Source organism: Salvelinus alpinus, chromosome 15 (genome assembly GCF_045679555.1).
Source record: "Salvelinus alpinus chromosome 15, SLU_Salpinus.1, whole genome shotgun sequence".
In the NCBI taxonomy this organism is placed as follows: domain Eukaryota; kingdom Metazoa; phylum Chordata; class Actinopteri; order Salmoniformes; family Salmonidae; genus Salvelinus; species Salvelinus alpinus.
This window is the reverse complement of record NC_092100.1, coordinates 49,366,293-49,385,300: the sequence shown is the minus strand read 5'-3', so window position 1 is coordinate 49,385,300 and position 19,008 is coordinate 49,366,293. Positions and strand designations below refer to the sequence as shown.

The window sequence follows — 19,008 nt, the reverse complement described above, 5'->3', positions numbered from 1 at the left end:
AAAATGTAGGATACAAATTGAGCTATGTTTCCATCCAATTGGCAACGGATTTTTATGTGAATATAAAACTATCTGCATAAAGAAAATATTCACATTTTCCTACCAGTGGTGTGTTTCCACCAAACGGACTTGTTGCGGATAAAAATCAGTGCGCGATGAGGTAGCGCACACAAAATGTACATTTTCACGCAAGTTTTTATGTTCCGAATAAAAATCGAAAGTTCAAAGCATTTTAAACTTGTTACATAAAAATGTTTCTTTAAATAACAAATGTGCCTACTCTGGTCTTGGCACTTGCTCTCTAGCCAACAGCTCACAGATACAGTGCAGGTAGTCTGTGTGGGTACGCTAGTCTACATGATGAGATTATTATGGATATTATTCTGCCTATTTTTATTTGTCAAACGGCAGTCAATCATTGATCACCATGTCACCCTAGATAAGTCACCCTAGATAAGACCCTAGATATTTATTGGAAAGCAGCATCAAGCTCATCACCGTGCACTTTCACCACCCTGTGAAATTCATCATAATTTATCTGTAGCCTAATAATGTTGAATTAACAAATTATCTGTTGGCATCTATAACATTTTATTGAGACTTCCTGTTTCCAGCACAGCTGTCTTGTGTATTTTTTTTTAAGGTATGACTTTACCCGCATAAAAGCTGTGGATGAAATGTGGTTACTGACGGTGGCTCCCGATAGTGGTTAATATTTAACATGATACAAATTGTAAGATAAAACTGAGAAAAGCCCAGGCATATAATTAAACATTCTAAAGCACATAAATCAACTCGGCAGGTTCGGCACTACAGAAGTCTATAGCTTGGGTCTCCAAATTTCATCCCGGCAAATTATGAGGGCATACAATTAAAATTCTGAACAATGGCACAGCTATTTATAGATTACTTCACTGTGGAATAGAGGCCGTAATACATGACCTGTTGATTTGATTTTCAGTTTGCTTCCATATGACTGGTTCCACATTCGTTCTCAGGGATCACAAGGAAAGATTATCTAAAACAATTGCTAAGTGTAATTACAATCCCTTTCTCCAAACAGATTACTAATTTACCTAGCTTTAATCAATAGCTGACACTGGTGGAGGCTCTTCAGAGGAGGAAGGGGAGGACCATCCTTCTCATTGAATTTCATTCAAATAAAATGTTTAAAACATTTAAAAATATACTTTTTAGATACAACTATACTAAATATATTCACGTTACCAAATCATTTATTAAAACACACTGCTTTGCAATGAAGGTCTACAAAGTAGCCTCAACAGCCCTCTGTTAGGTAGCACCGTGGTGTAGCCGGAGGACAGCTAGCTTCAGTCCTCCTCTTGGTACATTGACTTCAATACAAAACCTAGGAGGCTCTTGGTCCTCTCCCCCTTCCATAGACTTACACAGTAATTATGACAACTTCCGGAGGACGTCCTCCAACCTATCAGAACTCTTGGAGCATGAACTGACATGTTGTCAGAGAATTAATATATTACTGAAAGCATTAGCTACAGCTAAAATGTGGTGAGTAGTTGACTCAAAGAGAGAGAAAGACAAAAGTTGAACAGGTTATGACTATCCAACACAACACTGGAACTCTTCCAAGTCAAAGGGACTTTTGGTTTTATAAATGTATTTCAACCAGGGCCTGCCGGTGAACTGCTAAATTGCTTACTGACTATACACTAATGTTACTGCATGATTGTATTAGCTACGTTGACTAGGACGTTACTATAGCTAATATGGGGACAACGATGTAGGCTGTGTGCAGCGGTTTTGATATGGTTTGGCTTAGAAAGGTTTTTTGCCTGGTCACATACAGCTGATGTGTTGTACATTGAAGTCCACAAGCGAAGGGAAAAGGTGAGAGGAGGAGAGTGCATAGATGCGAGAAGGAATACAATGTGGCTGCTATGAAAGTGAACTGTGTTTGCGCGTAATCAGGGGTGTATTCATTCCGCCGATTCTGTGGAAAAACATTTATTGAACGGAAGCAAACGAAACGGTGATACCTGAATACCTGAATTTGTCCAATAGAAACTCTTGTTTGCAACTGTTGAACTAATGATTACACCCTATATCAGCTAGATGCAGGCAAGAGTTTCTATTGTACAAATTCAGGTATTCAGGTATCACCGTTTCGTTTGCTTCCGTTCAATAAATGTTTTCCCACAGAATCGGCGGAATACATGTGCAAGGCGGTATTGAATGTGTCACTTCTCTCGATCTGTGTGCACCTACGTTGTAAACTTTAATTTAAAGGCTAGGTTGTAGCAACCTCATGATGGGTTTGGGGAACATTTGAGTATCATGTAGTAGCCTAAACTTATCGATGTTACATTAAACTGGGTGAATGGAATATGAATGACAGTAATAGAAATAAGACCATGCTCATGGGAAAAATGTATTGTCCTGCCTCATCATAAACGGCACTGACCGCCACTGGCTGATACTGGCGTTTGCCCATGCTTAAATTAATAGTCAGAATATGCGTAGAGACATCTCTGCATGGTCTAGCGAAGTGTAATTATGAGAAGATTTACAAGGAGGTTGAACGAGATTTAACAGTTTGGGAGAAGTTGCCTGCTTCTTTACAAACTAGGGTCGCTTCCATAAAGATGAATGTGTTGCCACGTATTAGTTTCCTGAGCATGATGATCCCGATCCCTCCACCAGTAGGCTATTGGGGAAGGATTGATAAACATATACATACATACCTTTGGAATGGCAAACATCCAAAGATGGGTTTGAGGTGTTACAACGACAGAAGTGTAATGGTGGACTTGCATTACCAAATGTTTGTATTTACCACCAATCTTGATCAGTCTACATCAGTCTCTTGGAGAACTATTGAGGAAGAACTTGTTTCACCTACTAGATTGCAGGATGTGTTATTGTCTGGTATATCTAATAGGAAATGCATGCTGTATTTTGGTCCTATCATTTCTAACACAATAGAGAATTGTAGGAACGTTGAGAAGTGTGTAGGTGTTAACTGGAAATGGCATCTCCATACCCCTCTATGGCATAACAAGGCTATCACTTCCTGTAATAAACCGTTAGTCTAGAGCCTGGTCTGCAAAAGGGATCAATATTCGGATTTATTTGATTTATTTAACCTTTATTTAACTAGGCAACTCAAAGGGTCTTCTTAGTTTTCAGGAACTTTGTCTTCGTTTCGATTTGCAAGGGTCGTCATTCTTTCTATACTCTTAAGACTACAGTCAGCGCTTTGTGCCTGTGGGGTTCCGTGGGGTACAAGTGTGGGAAGGCACCCGGTGATAGAGTGGATTTTTACATTCCAGTCCAGAGGTTTTGTGTGTGCTATTTCTTCTCATCTTACAACGATTAAAGCAGAAAGATCTCTCAATGGTTAAAACATGGGTAGATGATTTGGCTGTCGATGATGAGGCTATTGATTGGGAGAATGTCTGGGAGAATATATTTCACTCATCAAAGAACCCGAACCATCAATTCATTCATTTTAAACTCTGTCATAGATCGTACTGGACACCACTTGTAAGATTTCATGCAAAACAGACCCATACTGTGACCTATGTAACCTCAATACACTTGGTACATACAAACATATGATATGGGATTGTCCTGAGGTTTATGAGTTTGAGGAAAGTGTCGTATATCCTCTCTGACATGGTTGATAAAACTGTACCCCTTGAACCAATTACGCTGTTGCTTAACAATGACACAGGTATGCAGCTGAATGAGAAACAGCTAAAAGTTTGGCTGGCTGGGTTGACTGCTGCCAAAAAACGTGTTGTTCAGCGCTAGTTGTCACCACATGACCTTAATATAAGGAAATGGCTAGCATGCTTTCAGGATGTAATTATGTTGGAGTTATCCACTGCTTGTATGAATAAAGCCAGTCCTAGCACTCTGGAAACATGCAAAGTATCCGCCTCAGAAATCTCTCTAAACTGTTGGATGTGATGTAAAATGCTTACTTGATGGTGTTGTATTAGCAAATTGACTTTGCTGTGTATATTCTAGTGTAGTGCGTGTTGTTTATTTTAATTTTAAACAATATATTTAGATTAAAAAATTGGGGGAAAAGTGTCATTTTAGTTTTATGGTTGGATTGCCCTTGTGACCCAATAAAAAACAATTGTTCACAGAAAATAATATGCGTAGAGAGAAAAGTGCATAAAAAGGGAATTAAGTTTCATTTATGCACGCATAACTGAGGTTTGAATTCCCCCCTAAGTGCATAGGACACAAGTTCAGTAACATGGCAGCTAATGTTACATGGGAGAAGGATGTGGATCGACTAGCTGTTTGAAAGCAAAGGACCAAGCCCACATTACAAACACTGCATGAGATAGTGGACTAGCTTTAACCAGCATTGGAAGTTCAGGGTATACAATCACATTTGCACTGAGGATAAACCACATTGCGGAGAAAAAGGTCATCTCAATTATGGGGTGTTGTAGTAAATACTGTGTTGTGGCTGCTTTGCGTGATGTACTGTTGTCTCTACCGTCTTGCCCTTTGTGCTGTTGTCTGTGCCCAATAATGTTTGTAGCCTGTTTTGTGCTGCTACCATGTTGTGCTGCTGCCATGTTGTGTTGCTACCATGCTGTGTTGTCATGTGTTGCTGCCATGCTATATTGTCGTCTTAGGTCTCTCTTTATGCAGTGTTGTCTCTCTTGTCGTGATGTGTGTTTTGTCCTATATTTTTATTTAATTTATTTATATTTTTAATCGCAGCCCCCGCCCCCGCAGGAAGCCTTTTGCCTTTTGGTAGGCTGTCATTGTAAATAAGAATTTGTTCTTAACTGACTTGCCTAGTTAAATAAAGTTGAAATACAATAAATACAATTTAAATAACTTAAATAAATGTCAGGCTTCAGACTTTTGTGCTAGGCCTCTGCCCTGTACCTGAATGAACATGCTCTTTGTACACTGATTGTTTGACATTAATGCACTGTGAGTGTGACATTCCTCCTTGTCCTGCAGGGATGGGAGGGAGGGATGGGGGTGGGTGGTAGGGATGGGGGTGGGGGAGAAGCATGAAGCCTTGCAGAGCTCCACTACACACAGAGAACAGACCTGGGAAACTTCTCAGTGTGGGAGAAGCATGAAGCCTTGCAGAGCTCCACTACACACAGAGAACAGACCTGGGAAACTTCTCAGTGTGGGAGAAGCATGAAGCCTTGCAGAGCTCCACTACACACAGAGAACCGACCTGGGAAACTTCTCAGTGTGGGAGAAGCATGAAGCCTTGCAGAGCTCCACTACACACAGAGAACAGACCTGGGAAACTTCTCAGTGTGGGAGAAACAGGAAGCCTTGCAGAGCTCCACTACACACAGAGAACAGACCTGGGAAACTTCTCAGTGTGGGAGAAGCAGGAAGCCTTGCAGAGCTCCACTACACACAGAGAACAGACCTGGGAAACTTCTCAGTGTGGGAGAAGCATGAAGCCTTGCAGAGCTCCACTACACACAGAGAACAGACCTGGGAAACTTCTCAATGTGGGAGAAGCATGAAGCCTTGCAGAGCTCCACTACACACAGAGAACAGACCTGGGAAACTTCTCAGTGTGGGAGAAGCATGAAGCCTTGCAGAGCTCCACTACGCACAGAGAACAGACCTGGGAAACTTCTCAGTGTGGGAGAAGCAGGAAGCCTTGCAGAGCTCCACTACGCACAGAGAACAGACCTGGGAAACTTCTCAGTGTGGGAGAAGAAGGTTTCTTTTTGTCCCTCTCACCATTAGTTTTTCTCTCACTTTGTCTCTCTCATCTCTGTTTTTCTGCTGTGAGTCTGGGGTATTATGTCAGTCAGATTCAACGCAGTTTGAAGTTTGAAGGTCTTCTTTTACACTGATCATCTTCTCCTCATCCAATAAAGCTATGCAATATTCTAGGGGATTAGGAACCAGACTCTTAATGACTCTTAATGCACGCTTTATTACCAGGGAGAAAGGTACAGTGACTGGAAACTCTAGGTAATATTATGGCAACACCGAAGCTTGCTCCTCTGCCTGACTACCTCCCACCTGTGCCATTGGAATGTGCACGCATCCGGCCCAGCTGTGGCGGAGGGAGCTGTCCAAGCCGGCAAAGCAGCTGAGTGGCCAGGTGGTAGTGGTGAAGGTGCGGACTGAGGACAGGAGTGTCAGGGTGAACTGGACTGGGGCTGTATGCACTTTGAGGCCTCACTAGTAGGTTGGGGGAGGATTCTAACTGTCTCTATACAAAATCACTCTACTGGACGTGGCCGTTTGAGAACTTTGGGTTCTCTGATTGTGAATACATTAAAGATCAAGGACATAATGAAGCAGAGCTTGCCCAGCCAAAGTATGTATGTGATAATATCAAATATTGTCTACATGAGAGATGAAGAGGCATTTCGCCAAAGTAAGTGATAGATCACACAGTATATCCACAGAGAAGAAAGACAACTCACCGTCGTCGTAGCGCTGCCTGGAGGCGGTCCCGGGAGCGGCACTGGGCACGCCCTCGTACAGCCCCTCCCCCACAAAGTCTGTGTAGAAGAGCATAAAGGACATGACGGCCATCCAGCTGCAGAGCTGTGCCACGCACAGCTGCCTCATTACCTGGGGCACGTGGCAGTAGCTGTGGTAGATGGCTGGCGTCATGGACCAGAACGTCCTCAGCAGGCACAGCAGCGGGCCCGACTTGAGCAGCCGCAATTTGCATTTGAGCAGGTAGCAGCAGGAGCGTGGAATGCTGCAGTGGCCCGCCTCCAGGAGAGGAGCTGGCTCCAGGGCCGGCACACCAGCACACGGCGGCTCCTCCGACACCTTCATGGTGATCAGCACGCTGGTCACGAAGATGAGGATGAGCATGAAGAAGAGGCACTCTGCCTGGCCGCCCAGGTAGACGGACAGCAGGCCCCGGCTCCAGTCTAGCGCAGGCAGCAGGTAGCCCACACAGCCTCCCAGGCTGACCATAAAGGAGAACATGGCGAAGGCCTGGTTGCAGTCCTCCTCGTCGCGGTACAGGTCCGAGAGGAGCGCCTCTAGCGGCGTGAAGCACACCTGGCCACAGAAGTCGAGCAGGCCCACCCCGAGGATGAGGAAGGCCACTTCTAGGGTGCGTCCGCCCCAGGTGAAGTAGGCAGCCAGCAGGTCGGCATGGGGGATGATGAGGAGGGCTAGGAGGACACCCAGGGACAGCAGCCAGATGAAGGGCCGACGGCGGCCATAGCTGCTGTTGCAGTGGTCACTGGCTGAGCCAATCACAGGGATGAAGATGAGACCTAACACTGGGCCGATACCTGGGGGAGGAGAGAGAGAGAGAGATAGATAGATAGAGAGATAGAGATAGGAGGGCATCAGTGATGTTGATTCATTGGTTGTCAGTTACAAAGTCAAAGGGTTTCTAGGTTGGTGTGTAAAACCAGTTAGTTTAGTTATCAGTATCAAAGCAATAGTCATAAACACATAAAATAGTTAAGTAGGTAAACGCTGATTCCCTTTAAGAACAATTGCGTGAGTTATAAGCCAACATAATAGTTATTGGATTTGAGTTTTTCCACAAAATATCCTTGTGAACTCTAATCCAACAAATGTCCTGGCTGCATCTGATGTTGTCTGGTATCTTCCAGTTTACTACCTTCCCCATGCTGATAGGGCTTGGAGGCAGGATCTCCGGGGGTCTGTGGCCCACTGGCCCCATCACTGCTCCATCCATCTCTCTGAGTGCTAGTGAAGGCTGCCTACAGATGGTTCTGTGCCCCAAGCTAACCCACCATAGGCGTCCCTCTCTTCCCCACTGCTGGATTGGGCTAATTAAAACACCCCATGACAAAGGATGCTTGTGGAGCAACACAACGTACATTCCCCACAATGGCCAGATGTATGCCTCTGGTTTCACAATGGGAGCATGCATGGGATGCTTGTTTTGAAAACATGGTTTAAAATTCCATAGAGAAGAAAAATAGAACATTAATTGGATCCACATGAGGGATGCCATGAGTGTCATTCTGATGAAATATGTGTGTAGACTGGAGTACTGTATGAATAGGTACATTCCATTTTTCCATTTCCAGACAATGACCTTTTATGTAAGGGATAATCAACGATCTATTGAAAATAATGAACGACGTGGAAGGTGTGTTCTATGATGTGCTAGCCGAGTGGAACTAACCTTCCACGGAGTTGCATTATTTTCCAGAGTTGATTATCCCTTTTATACCATGGCTATAATTGAACACATTTGACGCTAGAAATGTGTTCATTTGCAAGAAGGTATGTGCTCAACCTCCATTGAAGTAGCTAGCAAGTTTACCAGATAGCTATATTTGAAGTCAGAAGCTTACATACACCTTAGCCAAATACATTTAAACTCAGTTTTTCACAATTCCTGACAATTAATCCTAGTAAAAATTCCTTGTCTTAGGTCAGTTAGGATCACCACTTTATTTTAAGAATGTGAAATGTCAGAATAATAGTAGAGAGAATAATTTATTTCAGCTTTTATTTCTTTCATCACATTCCCAGTGGGTCGGAAGTTTACATACACTCAATTAGTATTTGGTAGCATTGCCTTTAAATTGTTTAACTTGGGTCAAACGTTTCGCGTAGCCTTCCACAAGCTTCCCACAATAAGTTGGGTGAATTTTGGCCCATTCCTCCTGACAGAGCTGGTGTAATGGAGTCAGGTTTGTAGGCCTCCTAGCTCACACACGCTTTTTCAGTTCTGCCCACACATTTTTTATAGGAGTGAGGTCAGGGCTTTGTGATGGCCACTCCCAATACCTTGACTTTGTTGTCCTTAAGCCATTTTGCCACAACTTTGGAAGTATGTTTGGGGTCATTGTCCATTTGGAAGACCCATTTGAGACCAAGCTTTAACATCCTGATTTATGTCTTGAGATGTTACTTCAATATATCCACATATTTTCCCTTCCTCATGAGGCCATCTATTTTGTGAAGTGCACCAGTCCCTCCTGCAACAAAGCACAAAACAACATGATGCTGCCAACCCCTGTGCTTCACGGTTGGGATGGTGTTCTTCGGCCTGCAAGCCTCCCCCTTTTTCGTTCAAACATAACGATGGTCATTATGGCCAAACAGTTCTATGTAAACTTCTGACCCACTGGAATTGTGATACAGTGAATTATAAGTGAAATAATCTGTCTGTAAACAATTGTTGGAAAAATGACTTGTGTCATGCACAAAGTAGATGTCCTAATCGACTTGCCAAAACTATAGTTTGTTAACAAGAAATGTGTGGAGTGGTTGAAAAACGAGTTTTAATGACTCCAATCTAAGTGTATGTAAACTTCTGACTTCAACTGTACAGTAGCTGCCTTGGTAACCAAACAAACAGACTTGTTTGTTTAGCTAACCAAACCATCAGTCCTAGCTTGCTATTGTGAAAATCAAATTAAATAATGCCAATAATGTTTTCAATTCGATTTTTTTATTTCAAAAGCAGCTCAAACATAGAACATGTAAGATTAAACTATGCGGTGCGTTATAGGGAATTATACAAAGGGTGGGTCTAATCTTGAATGCTGATTGGTTAAAACTGCATTCCAGATGGTGTATTCCACAAGTTACCACCAGCTAAATCTATGAGTTAAAATGCCGATTTACTCTGTTCCATCTGACTATGCAAACCACTGTCTCATCAGCCTAACCAGACAATTTATAAACTTAATCTCCACTATAAAAAGCATCAAGACATTATCTCACATTTCTTTTAGGCTAACATTTTGTTTTCAACGGGGGAGATTTGTATAAAACTTGCTATCTGTCTCTCCGACATTTGCAACATAGTTTCAATATTCAAATTCGATCTCCAACTGTTGCATGGAAATTAAGGTGTCGGGAGGCAGCTTTTCTTAGCCTGTCCAAATCGTGAATTAGCATTATTTTTATGGATATATACAAAGAAAAATCTATGGAAAACTGGTAAAAAGAAACGAAGTGCAGCTAGTTTGCAGTCTTTTCAGCTTCAGTTTGAAGTGATTGTGTTAGCGGTGTTGATGGCTAGCTCCTCTGAACAATGTCCTGACGAGAGAGAACATGTTCTGTGCCAGGCGAAATCGTGCATCATTAGCTCATTGTTATGGATGTATCCAAATAAATAGCACTAGAAAACAGCTTAAACAAATGCAAATGCAGCTACTTTGTTGTTATTCTGGCTCACTGTTTGACGTGACTGTAAGTTAGCCGTAGTTGGCTAGCTAGCAAGCAAGGGATAAGAATGTTGCCAGCCAGTATGGCAATCTAACATTTTGAACGAACGACTGGGTCACGTCCATAGATACAGAACAAAAAGGCTGAACGACTGACTGGTCCATAGATGCAGAACAAAAAGACTTAACGACTGGGTCGTGTCTCTAGCAACCGAACCGATAGAATGAACAATCAGCTGGCTTGGGTAGCAACTCTAGATTTGCGTCAGGACTATATCTTGTGGAAGGATGAAATAGTATGAATAAAATAATCAAAATAATGTTTTTAATGAGAATATGTAAATCATTTTTTTAATATGTTGGTAACCCCTTATATAAAAGTGATAATGCCCTTGAAGCCGCTGTTTGGAGGATATATTGGCACGGTTTGCTAACAACATCTGTGCCGATATATCTTTCAAACACCGGCTTCTCTGGCATTATCACTTAAATAATGCATGCTCTAGAATGCCAATCAGAAACGAGTGTTCAACAGTGCGATGGTATAAGTATGGGATAATCTACCTTGATGGATATCTGACAACAACATATTGTTGAAACTGTTACACAACTAAATACAATAAATTTAGTCGGGATTTAGTCGTTCTCAGGAAGAAAACAAATTCTTAAGGTAAAAAAGACATAGTTATGTATAGTAGAGAGGAAGGGACACACTGTGTGCGTCAGATGGACAGACGGACGGATAGACAGAGTGGATCACTACAGTCCAACCCTCAGTCACATATTTGCCTGGCTGCCACAAGAGCTGTGGAGGCCCATCATAACAATCCAGCGTGTACATCTTCAACTCTCACTCACACACAACCCTACACTGCTTAATATAAGCTATCCTTACCTCACCACACATACAATACCAGGCAGTGACTGTCAGCTGCTACAGAATCACACAGTGATTGTCACCAATACAAATTATCAGTGTGTCCTCGGCCATGTCTGACATCAAACACTATCAACTGATATGAGAAAAATCCACAACAAGTCTGGCGACCAACAACCTTGCACAAACAGAACGTTGCACTGATCACTCAACTGGATATACACTTTATTCATCTTAAATATTCCCATTACAAACATAATGTGCTCTCTAACTAGGGTTGGGCGGTATCCAGACTTTCTTATCGTCATATTGTCCTACTCTCATACTTGGATATACGGTATTACCGGCTTAGCAGACAAGGGGTCGCCAAAAAAACGAGAAAAAAAGTCAATTGGGTGTCTATTAACAGAACTCTAACAAAATGAGCACAAGTAATAGCACATTTCAATGGAGGCTGCTAGCTAAGTATGCTAACGAGAGCAAACAAAAATCAACTAATTGTAAAGACAGGCAATCCAGTTCATAAAGTTATACATACTGTATATAGGTAGGAGCTACCAAATGTCATTTTTGGTGAGTTTGGACATTTACATGCGAATGTGAACGAGAGACATTGTGCAAATTAACAAAGTTTGGACGCATGCTTGTCTGGCTCTGGAGCTGCATGTGTAGGCTACAAGTTGTGTCTGTCTGGAGTCGCAATGGGCCTGCCTGCTCTGAGAGGATTGGGGAGGAGCAGACAGGCTGAGAGGAGGAAAAATGTAAGGAATTCAAGATAGTGGCAGCTGTACAAATAACTCATCCAGAAAGCTAACACAATATGATGCCCCGTCACCTTGTTAATTCAGCCACTTACTTAGATTAATTAGCAAGTTCAATTTAGGGGTTGCGTTCATGCAGAATTCTGCGTTTTTCACGCAGAAAAAAAGGTAAAACGCATAAGAATTATCTTGCTGGATTTTGTAAACGCAGATGTAAAATGCTAGTTATTGTAATTTCTGCTCGGCATTAGACTAATTTCATGCTTCAGTTGCACTTCTCCACTGAGATGAGAATTCATGAACTGGCATTCTATCAGCAGACAGCGCTCTGACTGATGTGTAGCTATTTTTCTCCGGTACATTTCTGTGTTGCCAGACCTGGTAAAATGCAAGATTAACTTTAAGCAAAACACTTTTTATGATAAACATTAGAAATATGATAGCCATGCATCGATTTAGCAAAAAAATACCTTGCTTTTTAATTGTTAGCTCATTTACTTCTGTGGCTGCCAGCCGATTAGCGTTGCACTTTTTTCTGCCCGAATGTTTAATTAAAAATTTTTTTTTCACCTTTATTTAACCAGGTAGGCAAGTTGAGAACAAGTTCTCATTTACAACTGCGACCTGGCCAAGATAAAGCAAAGCAGTTCGACACATAACAACACAGAGTTACACATGGAGTAAAACAAACATACAGTCAATAATACAGTAGAAAAATAAGTCTATATACAATGTGAGCAAATGAGGTGAGATAAGGGAGGTAAAGGCAATAAACAGGCCATGGTGGCGAAGTAAATACAATATAGCAATTAAAACACTGGAATGGTAGATTTGACAGTAGATGAGTGTGCAAAGTAGAAATACTGGGGTGCAAAGGAGCAAAATAAATAAATAAATACAGTAGGGGAAGCGGTAGTTGTTTGGGCTATTTATAGATGGGCTATGTACAGGTGCAGTGATCTGTGAGCTGCTCTGACAGCTGGTGCTTAAAGCTAGTGAGGGAGATAAGTGTTTCCAGTTTCAGAGATTTTTGTAGTTCGTTCCAGTCAATGGCAGCAGAGAACTGGAAGGAGAGGCGGCCAAAGGAGAAATTGGCTTTGGGGGTGACAAGTGAGATATACCTGCTGGAACGCGTGCTACGGGTGGGTGCTGCTATGGTGACCAGCGAGCAGAGATAAGGCGGGACTTTACCTAGCAGGGTCTTGTAGATGACATGGAGCCGGTGGGTTTGGCGACGAGTATGAAGCGAGGGCCAGCCAACGAGAGCGTACAGGTCGCAGTGGTGGGTAGTATATGGGGCTTTGGTGACAAAACGGATGGCACTGTGATAGACTGCATCCAATTGGTTGAGTAGGGTGTTGGAGGCTATTTTGTAAATGACATCGCCGAAGTCGAGGATCGGTAAGATGGTCAGTTTTACGAGGGTATGTTTGGCAGCATGGGTGAAGGATGCTTTGTTGCGAAATAGGATGCCAATTCTCGATTTAACTTGGGATTGGAGATGTTTTATGAATCTGGAAGGAGAGTTTACAGTCTAACCAGACACCTAGGTATTTGATGTGTCACACTAATTTATTTTCTGTGAAGGAAAACTATACTAACACGTCCCTGATCACTCTATTGAAGCAAAAAAACATTGTTTACATTCAATATAAAATACAAACCCTGTAAATACAACTTCTGGCTACTTTCTCCCATTGTGCTATTTATAAACAAACACAATGTAAAATAATGTGACAGGTGAAATGAAGAATGCAATCTGCTTAATCTCCTAACGTATTGCACAAGTTGACTGCAGGTATTTACTTAAAAAGTAGACACAAATATTAAAATGTAGAGTTGGGCGATATACGGTGTTTTACAATATAACGTTATTGATGCACGGACCAGTTTGCGTTTTTACTTTACCTTCTAAAACAGTATTTGAATGTTTGATTTGTTAAATGTGATACACTCTGTGTAACGTCCATTTTTATAGTTTACTTCACTACTTGAGTCATCTCTCTGCTCTCCCTCGCTCCATGCTGCTTTTTACACCTAAAGTGCATTCGGAAAGTATCCCTTTCCCACATTTTGTTACGTTACAGCCTTATTCTAAAATGGATCAAATATATATTTTTCCCTCATCAATCTAAACACAATACCCCATTATGACAATGCAAAAACAGGTTTTTATCATTTTTCCCACATGTATAGAAAAAATAACAGAAATACCATATTTACATAAGTATTCAGACCCTTTGCTATGAGACTCGAAATTGAGCTCAGGTGCATCCTGTTTCCATTGATCATCTTTGAGATGTGGTAACTGTGGTAAATTCAATTGATTGGGCATGATTTGGAAAGGCATACACCTGTCTATATAAGGTCCCATAGTTGACAGTGCATGTCAGAGCAAAAACCTAGCCATGAGGTGGAAGGAATTGTCCGTAAAGCTCCGAGACAGGATTGCATCGAGGCACAGATCTGGGGAAGAGTACAAAAGAATGTCTGCAGCATTGAAGGTCCCCAAGAACACAGTGGCCTCCATCATTTTTAAATGGAAGAAGTTTGGAACCACCAAGACTCTTCCTAGAGCTGGCCGCTCGGTCAAAATGAGCAATAGGGGGAGAACGGCCTTGGTCAGGGAGGTGACCAAGAACCCGATGTTCACTCTGACAGAGCTCCAGAGGTCCTCTGTGGAAATGGGAGAACCTTCCAGAAGGACAACCATCTCTGCAGCACCCCTCCAATCAGGCCTTTATGGTAGAGTGGCCAGACGGATGCCACTCCTCAGTAAAAGGCGCATGACAGCCCACTTGGAGTTTGCCAAAAGGCACCTAAAGGACTCTCAGACCATGAGAAACAAGATTCTCTGGTCTGATGAAACCAAGAATCAACTCTTTGGCCTGAATACTAAGCGTCACGTCTGGCGGAAACCTGGCACCATCCCTACGGTGAAGCATGGTGATGGGAGCATCATGCTGTGGGGATGTTTTTCAGCGGCAGGGACTGGGAGACGAGTCAGGATTGAGGGAAATATGAATGGAGCAAAGTACAGAGAGATCCTTGATGAAAACCTGCTCCAGAGAGCTCAGAACCTCAGACTGGGGTGAAGGTTCACCTTCCCACAGGACAACGACCCTAAGCACACAACCAAGACAACGCAGGAGTGGCTTCGGGACAAGTCTCTGAATGTCCTTGAGTGGCCCAGCCAGAGCCCGGACTTGAACCCGATCGAACATCTCTGGAGAGACCTGAAAATAGCTGTGCAGTGAAGCTCCCCATCCAACCTGACAGAGCTTGAGAGGATCTGCAGAGAAGAATGGGAGAAACTCCCCAAATACAGGTGTGCCAAGCTTGTAGCGTCATACCCAAGAAGATTCAAGGCTGTAATCGCTGCCAAAGGTGCTTCAAAGTACCACGTAAAGGGTCTGAATACTTATGTAAATGTGACTGACTGCCTTGATTCAGTCTTATGTAGCAAAATTTGAAACTGTGTTTTTTTTTATTTTTTACATTGGATAAAAGCAGGGACACAAAGCTACAAAATGGTATAGCATACACTGCATTTGAGGAACAATGGGAAAGTAATTCTGCTTTGAAAGTTAAACTTGTGACCTCACTTTTGAGAAAATGGCCTTTGAATGTTTTGGTACCTACTGGAGAGCTCTTCTTTGTCTACACCCATTCAGCATCGTTCACAGCCTCTTAAGCTTTAGCCCCACCCATATATTTAAGGGTTGATCTGAGTGTTCTGCCCTAACAACAGCAGTCAAGCACCCAAGCACCCAAGCTAACTGGCTAATTTGCTAGCTACTTCCAGACACAAATGAGAGAACAGCTCACTGACCATTTTACTTGCCCTAGCAGAGCTGGTTAGGCTGTTTTTATGTTATCCAGAGCGTTGGTGACTGCAACTGTACTGCTGGCAACAATTTGTGCTTTTTTGCCAACGTTTACTGACACTGGCCATATTCAAAGGGTGTTGAGCGTTCGGAAATTCGTCACAAATTCTGCACTCAGACGAAAGCGCTCTGAAATCGAAGTAGACAGTCAGAGCAAATTTACCAGTTATGTCTATCAACAGTTGCAGTGACATTCTATTGAAATGGATACTTGCATAGTGAGTCTTTTGTTAAGACATGTAGCTAGCTAGCTAGCTAAACAATGAATCATAATCCCAACTCATGACGTTACTACCCTGCATGAATAGCTAGTTAACATTAGGCTATAACTAGCAACGTAAATGGCTCTGAAATACGAATAATAAGATCATACACGTAACATTAGCAAGCAAGCCAGCCAGCTAACGTTAGCTAGCTAGCTAACAGTAAATGTTAACTTGAAATGAAAACTACTTTCTGTCAAAATTAGAAATATATAATATCTGAAAATGTAGCTAGCTAGACTATCTTACCCGTATACATGGAATGGACGCTTCTCCGTGTCACGGATGCCATGGTTGCCCTTAGTTTGAGATGTAATCCAGAGACAAGTGTTTTCTCTATCTCCTTTGCTATCATACTCGAATTCCACTGATTTCAAAACTCGGTCCTCCAGAAAGTGGAGAGCAACACTTAAGCAGATCTACAACGCAATATATATATTTTTTAAAGACGCGTTAGACAAGATTACCAATACATACTGACCAGCTCAAATAGACAGAAGCGTGCTATATGCCAGACCAATCCGAACTCATCTCTCAGCATGTCCAGCCCACTCATTATCTCAGGCAATCATGGCTAGTGGGAAGGTTTCTGACTTTTTCTGTGGCTAAACCAACTAGGCTCGTAATTTAACAATTTTATTCGTATTTACAGATGGCATACACGTTTGTTATTAAGGCACATGAAAGTTCACATGTTCCAGAAGGCATTTCTGCCAAAAAACGCATTTTGATGAAAATAAATGAACTTTTAAGTTCAAGGCTCTCCTGTGAAGTAGTGACCAATGACATACGGGGGAAAAAACTATTTAATAATAGAAGAATAAGAATAAGGCTGAAACGTAACAAAATGTGGACGAAATCAAAGGGTCTGAATTCTTTCCGAATGCACTGTACCTATTCCCGCCCCCTGTCACTCAAGGAGCGCATTTGTTGTTCCTCGACTACGAGACAATTGGGTTCAGTCTGCATGGTTAAGGCAGCACATGCAACAATGTTGATGACAGCGATGCTGTTTTCACTTTGCTCCAATCAGAATGGAGAAAGACCCATTAAAATCGCTTATGATGTATGTGTTGCCACCCTAGGGTCACGCACTACTCAGAAAGCAAATGTATAACTTTTATTATTAAAAAACATAAAATACCGTCATTTTTCATACCGTGATATGATATTTGACCATATCGCCCAGCCCTATCATAAACGGTATTGAAAAACCATCCCGTGGCTATTTCCAAATACCCAGTTCTACGTTATATACAGTATACCGCCCAAGCCTATCTCTAACTCATATGCAGTATACACACAACACCATGTGCTTTCCAAGTCATATACAGTACAAACTCTACAGTGTGAATTTCTAACATAAGACATGCCCCTGGGCCCCTATCCAGAAAGCTTGCTTCCTCCTGACAGACAGACAGAGAAGAGTCGATTAAACAATTAAAGAGTGGCAACTGGCAGTATTAATCCAGAAGTGGCCATTAGATCGAGTAGATGGCCTGCATCTGAGAATCTGACACTACTCCTGGGGAAATTAGCCTTAAGACCCCAGGACACAATATCCATCTCCATTACTAAACACTCTGCCGTTCCATTAGACAAAACTAAGGGGGGAGGGGGGGGGGGAGCAAAGCATTTATTTTGTGCCATTTCCAGATGAGGTTTACGGGCTATGGGGGATGACACAAATGCTATTTTTCTCCCATTCGCATGCAGCTGTTTAAAGAGAGGGATAGAGGAGTGTACGTTAACACACATAATATTACTGTATCTGTCTATTGGAGCTGTAATTGCCACATGCACGTTTCGGAGTGGCAATCTCAATCCGTTTGGTCACAACGTAATCTGAGAGAGAGAGAAGAAATGCCTTCACAGCAAACCATGTGATAGCCATTTGCGCGCGATAGGATAATGCAGCTATTCACATCGCCTACACAAAAAATGCCCTGCCGCGCGGTGGCTATATATACACAGTGTCTTTTTTAAAAACCTGAACTTCTAATGTAGCATTAAGGTTAGGTCAAACACAACAGCATGTCACTGATTTGCAAGCAATGAGGTCTAATAACAACAACAGTAACCCATCTTTGTGTCTATCAGGAAGAGTAGGCCTCTGCTCCACATCTTTAGATTTGTTCTGCTGTTGTTAATGTAAAACAAATCCAAAGCCAAAGCCACAGTCCAGAACCAGATTAGAAACTCAACTATGGGGATCTAAAATTAGTCTGTTCCATCAGGGGGACAGTGTGTATGTTTTTTTGTAAATGAGGTACTGTACTATCAGGCCAGCACCCAAAGAGACAGCAGGTTGCTTTAGATACAGTATCCAACGGGCTGGTGGGGCACAGCCCTGTCCCTCCACACCCTTCAGGAGGACCCCTCTAGATGAAGACTCTTTCATGTGTAATGAATGTACCCCCCCCCCCCCGTCAGGGTAAGCCAGAGCTGGCTTACCTAGCACCATGGTCATGTATTGCTCCTCTACCCCAGCCTCCAGAAGCAGGGGAGGCACGTATGTGATCCCAGCTGCCACGCAGATCTCCAGGCCGCAGGTCAGGGAGTTCAGCAGGACGAGACGGCACTGAGACCTCCATCCAGGCATATTTACAGGGTCGCTTTTCCACCGCTACGCCGTTACAGGGGGGCTGCTGCCAGGAGAGGAGGAGGCAGACGGTTCCCCGTGGAACGAGTCTCGGGGACGAGAGGACCACCGCGGAGGGAGAGCAGGGAGGACACACTGACACCGTCTCAGATGACCTGGAGGATCCATTCTGGTTTCAGCATTCTGGATCTGAGAGAATAGAACAGAGGAGAGAGAAACAGGCGTTGACAAAAACAGAAAAACTGATGGACTCACTTTGGAAAGCATGAAGGCTGAGAGAGACCAGATAGGTCACTCTCAGGCTAACGCACCTGGTTGTCAGACGCCTCAGGCACTGAAATTGCTTGATTGTTGCTGCCGCGGAGAGGCTTTCTCACAAGACAAAGAGCAGGACTCCAACACGCAGAGACAGGGACTGTTAGAAAGCCACAACCAGACACAAAGGGATTGATACACCAACTTGACTGCTCAGCTTCAGG

At 42.8% G+C, this 19,008-nt stretch overlaps 1 protein-coding gene across 2 annotated transcripts in view; it reads right to left on the bottom strand.

Annotated features, from left to right (window-relative positions):
• The window catches only part of LOC139540244 (solute carrier family 45 member 3-like), a 54,507-nt gene that overhangs the window by 9,113 nt on the left and 26,386 nt on the right, over window positions 1-19,008 (bottom strand). For both annotated transcript variants that reach the window (XM_071343920.1, XM_071343921.1), the window contains exons 2-3: window positions 18,382-18,718; window positions 6,435-7,268 (exon numbers count right to left, since the gene is read on the bottom strand). In XM_071343920.1, coding sequence (XP_071200021.1) covers window positions 6,435-7,268; window positions 18,382-18,529 — 982 coding nt within the window. In that variant the 5' untranslated portion in view covers window positions 18,530-18,718. The remainder of the gene's footprint in view (window positions 1-6,434; window positions 7,269-18,381; window positions 18,719-19,008) is intronic.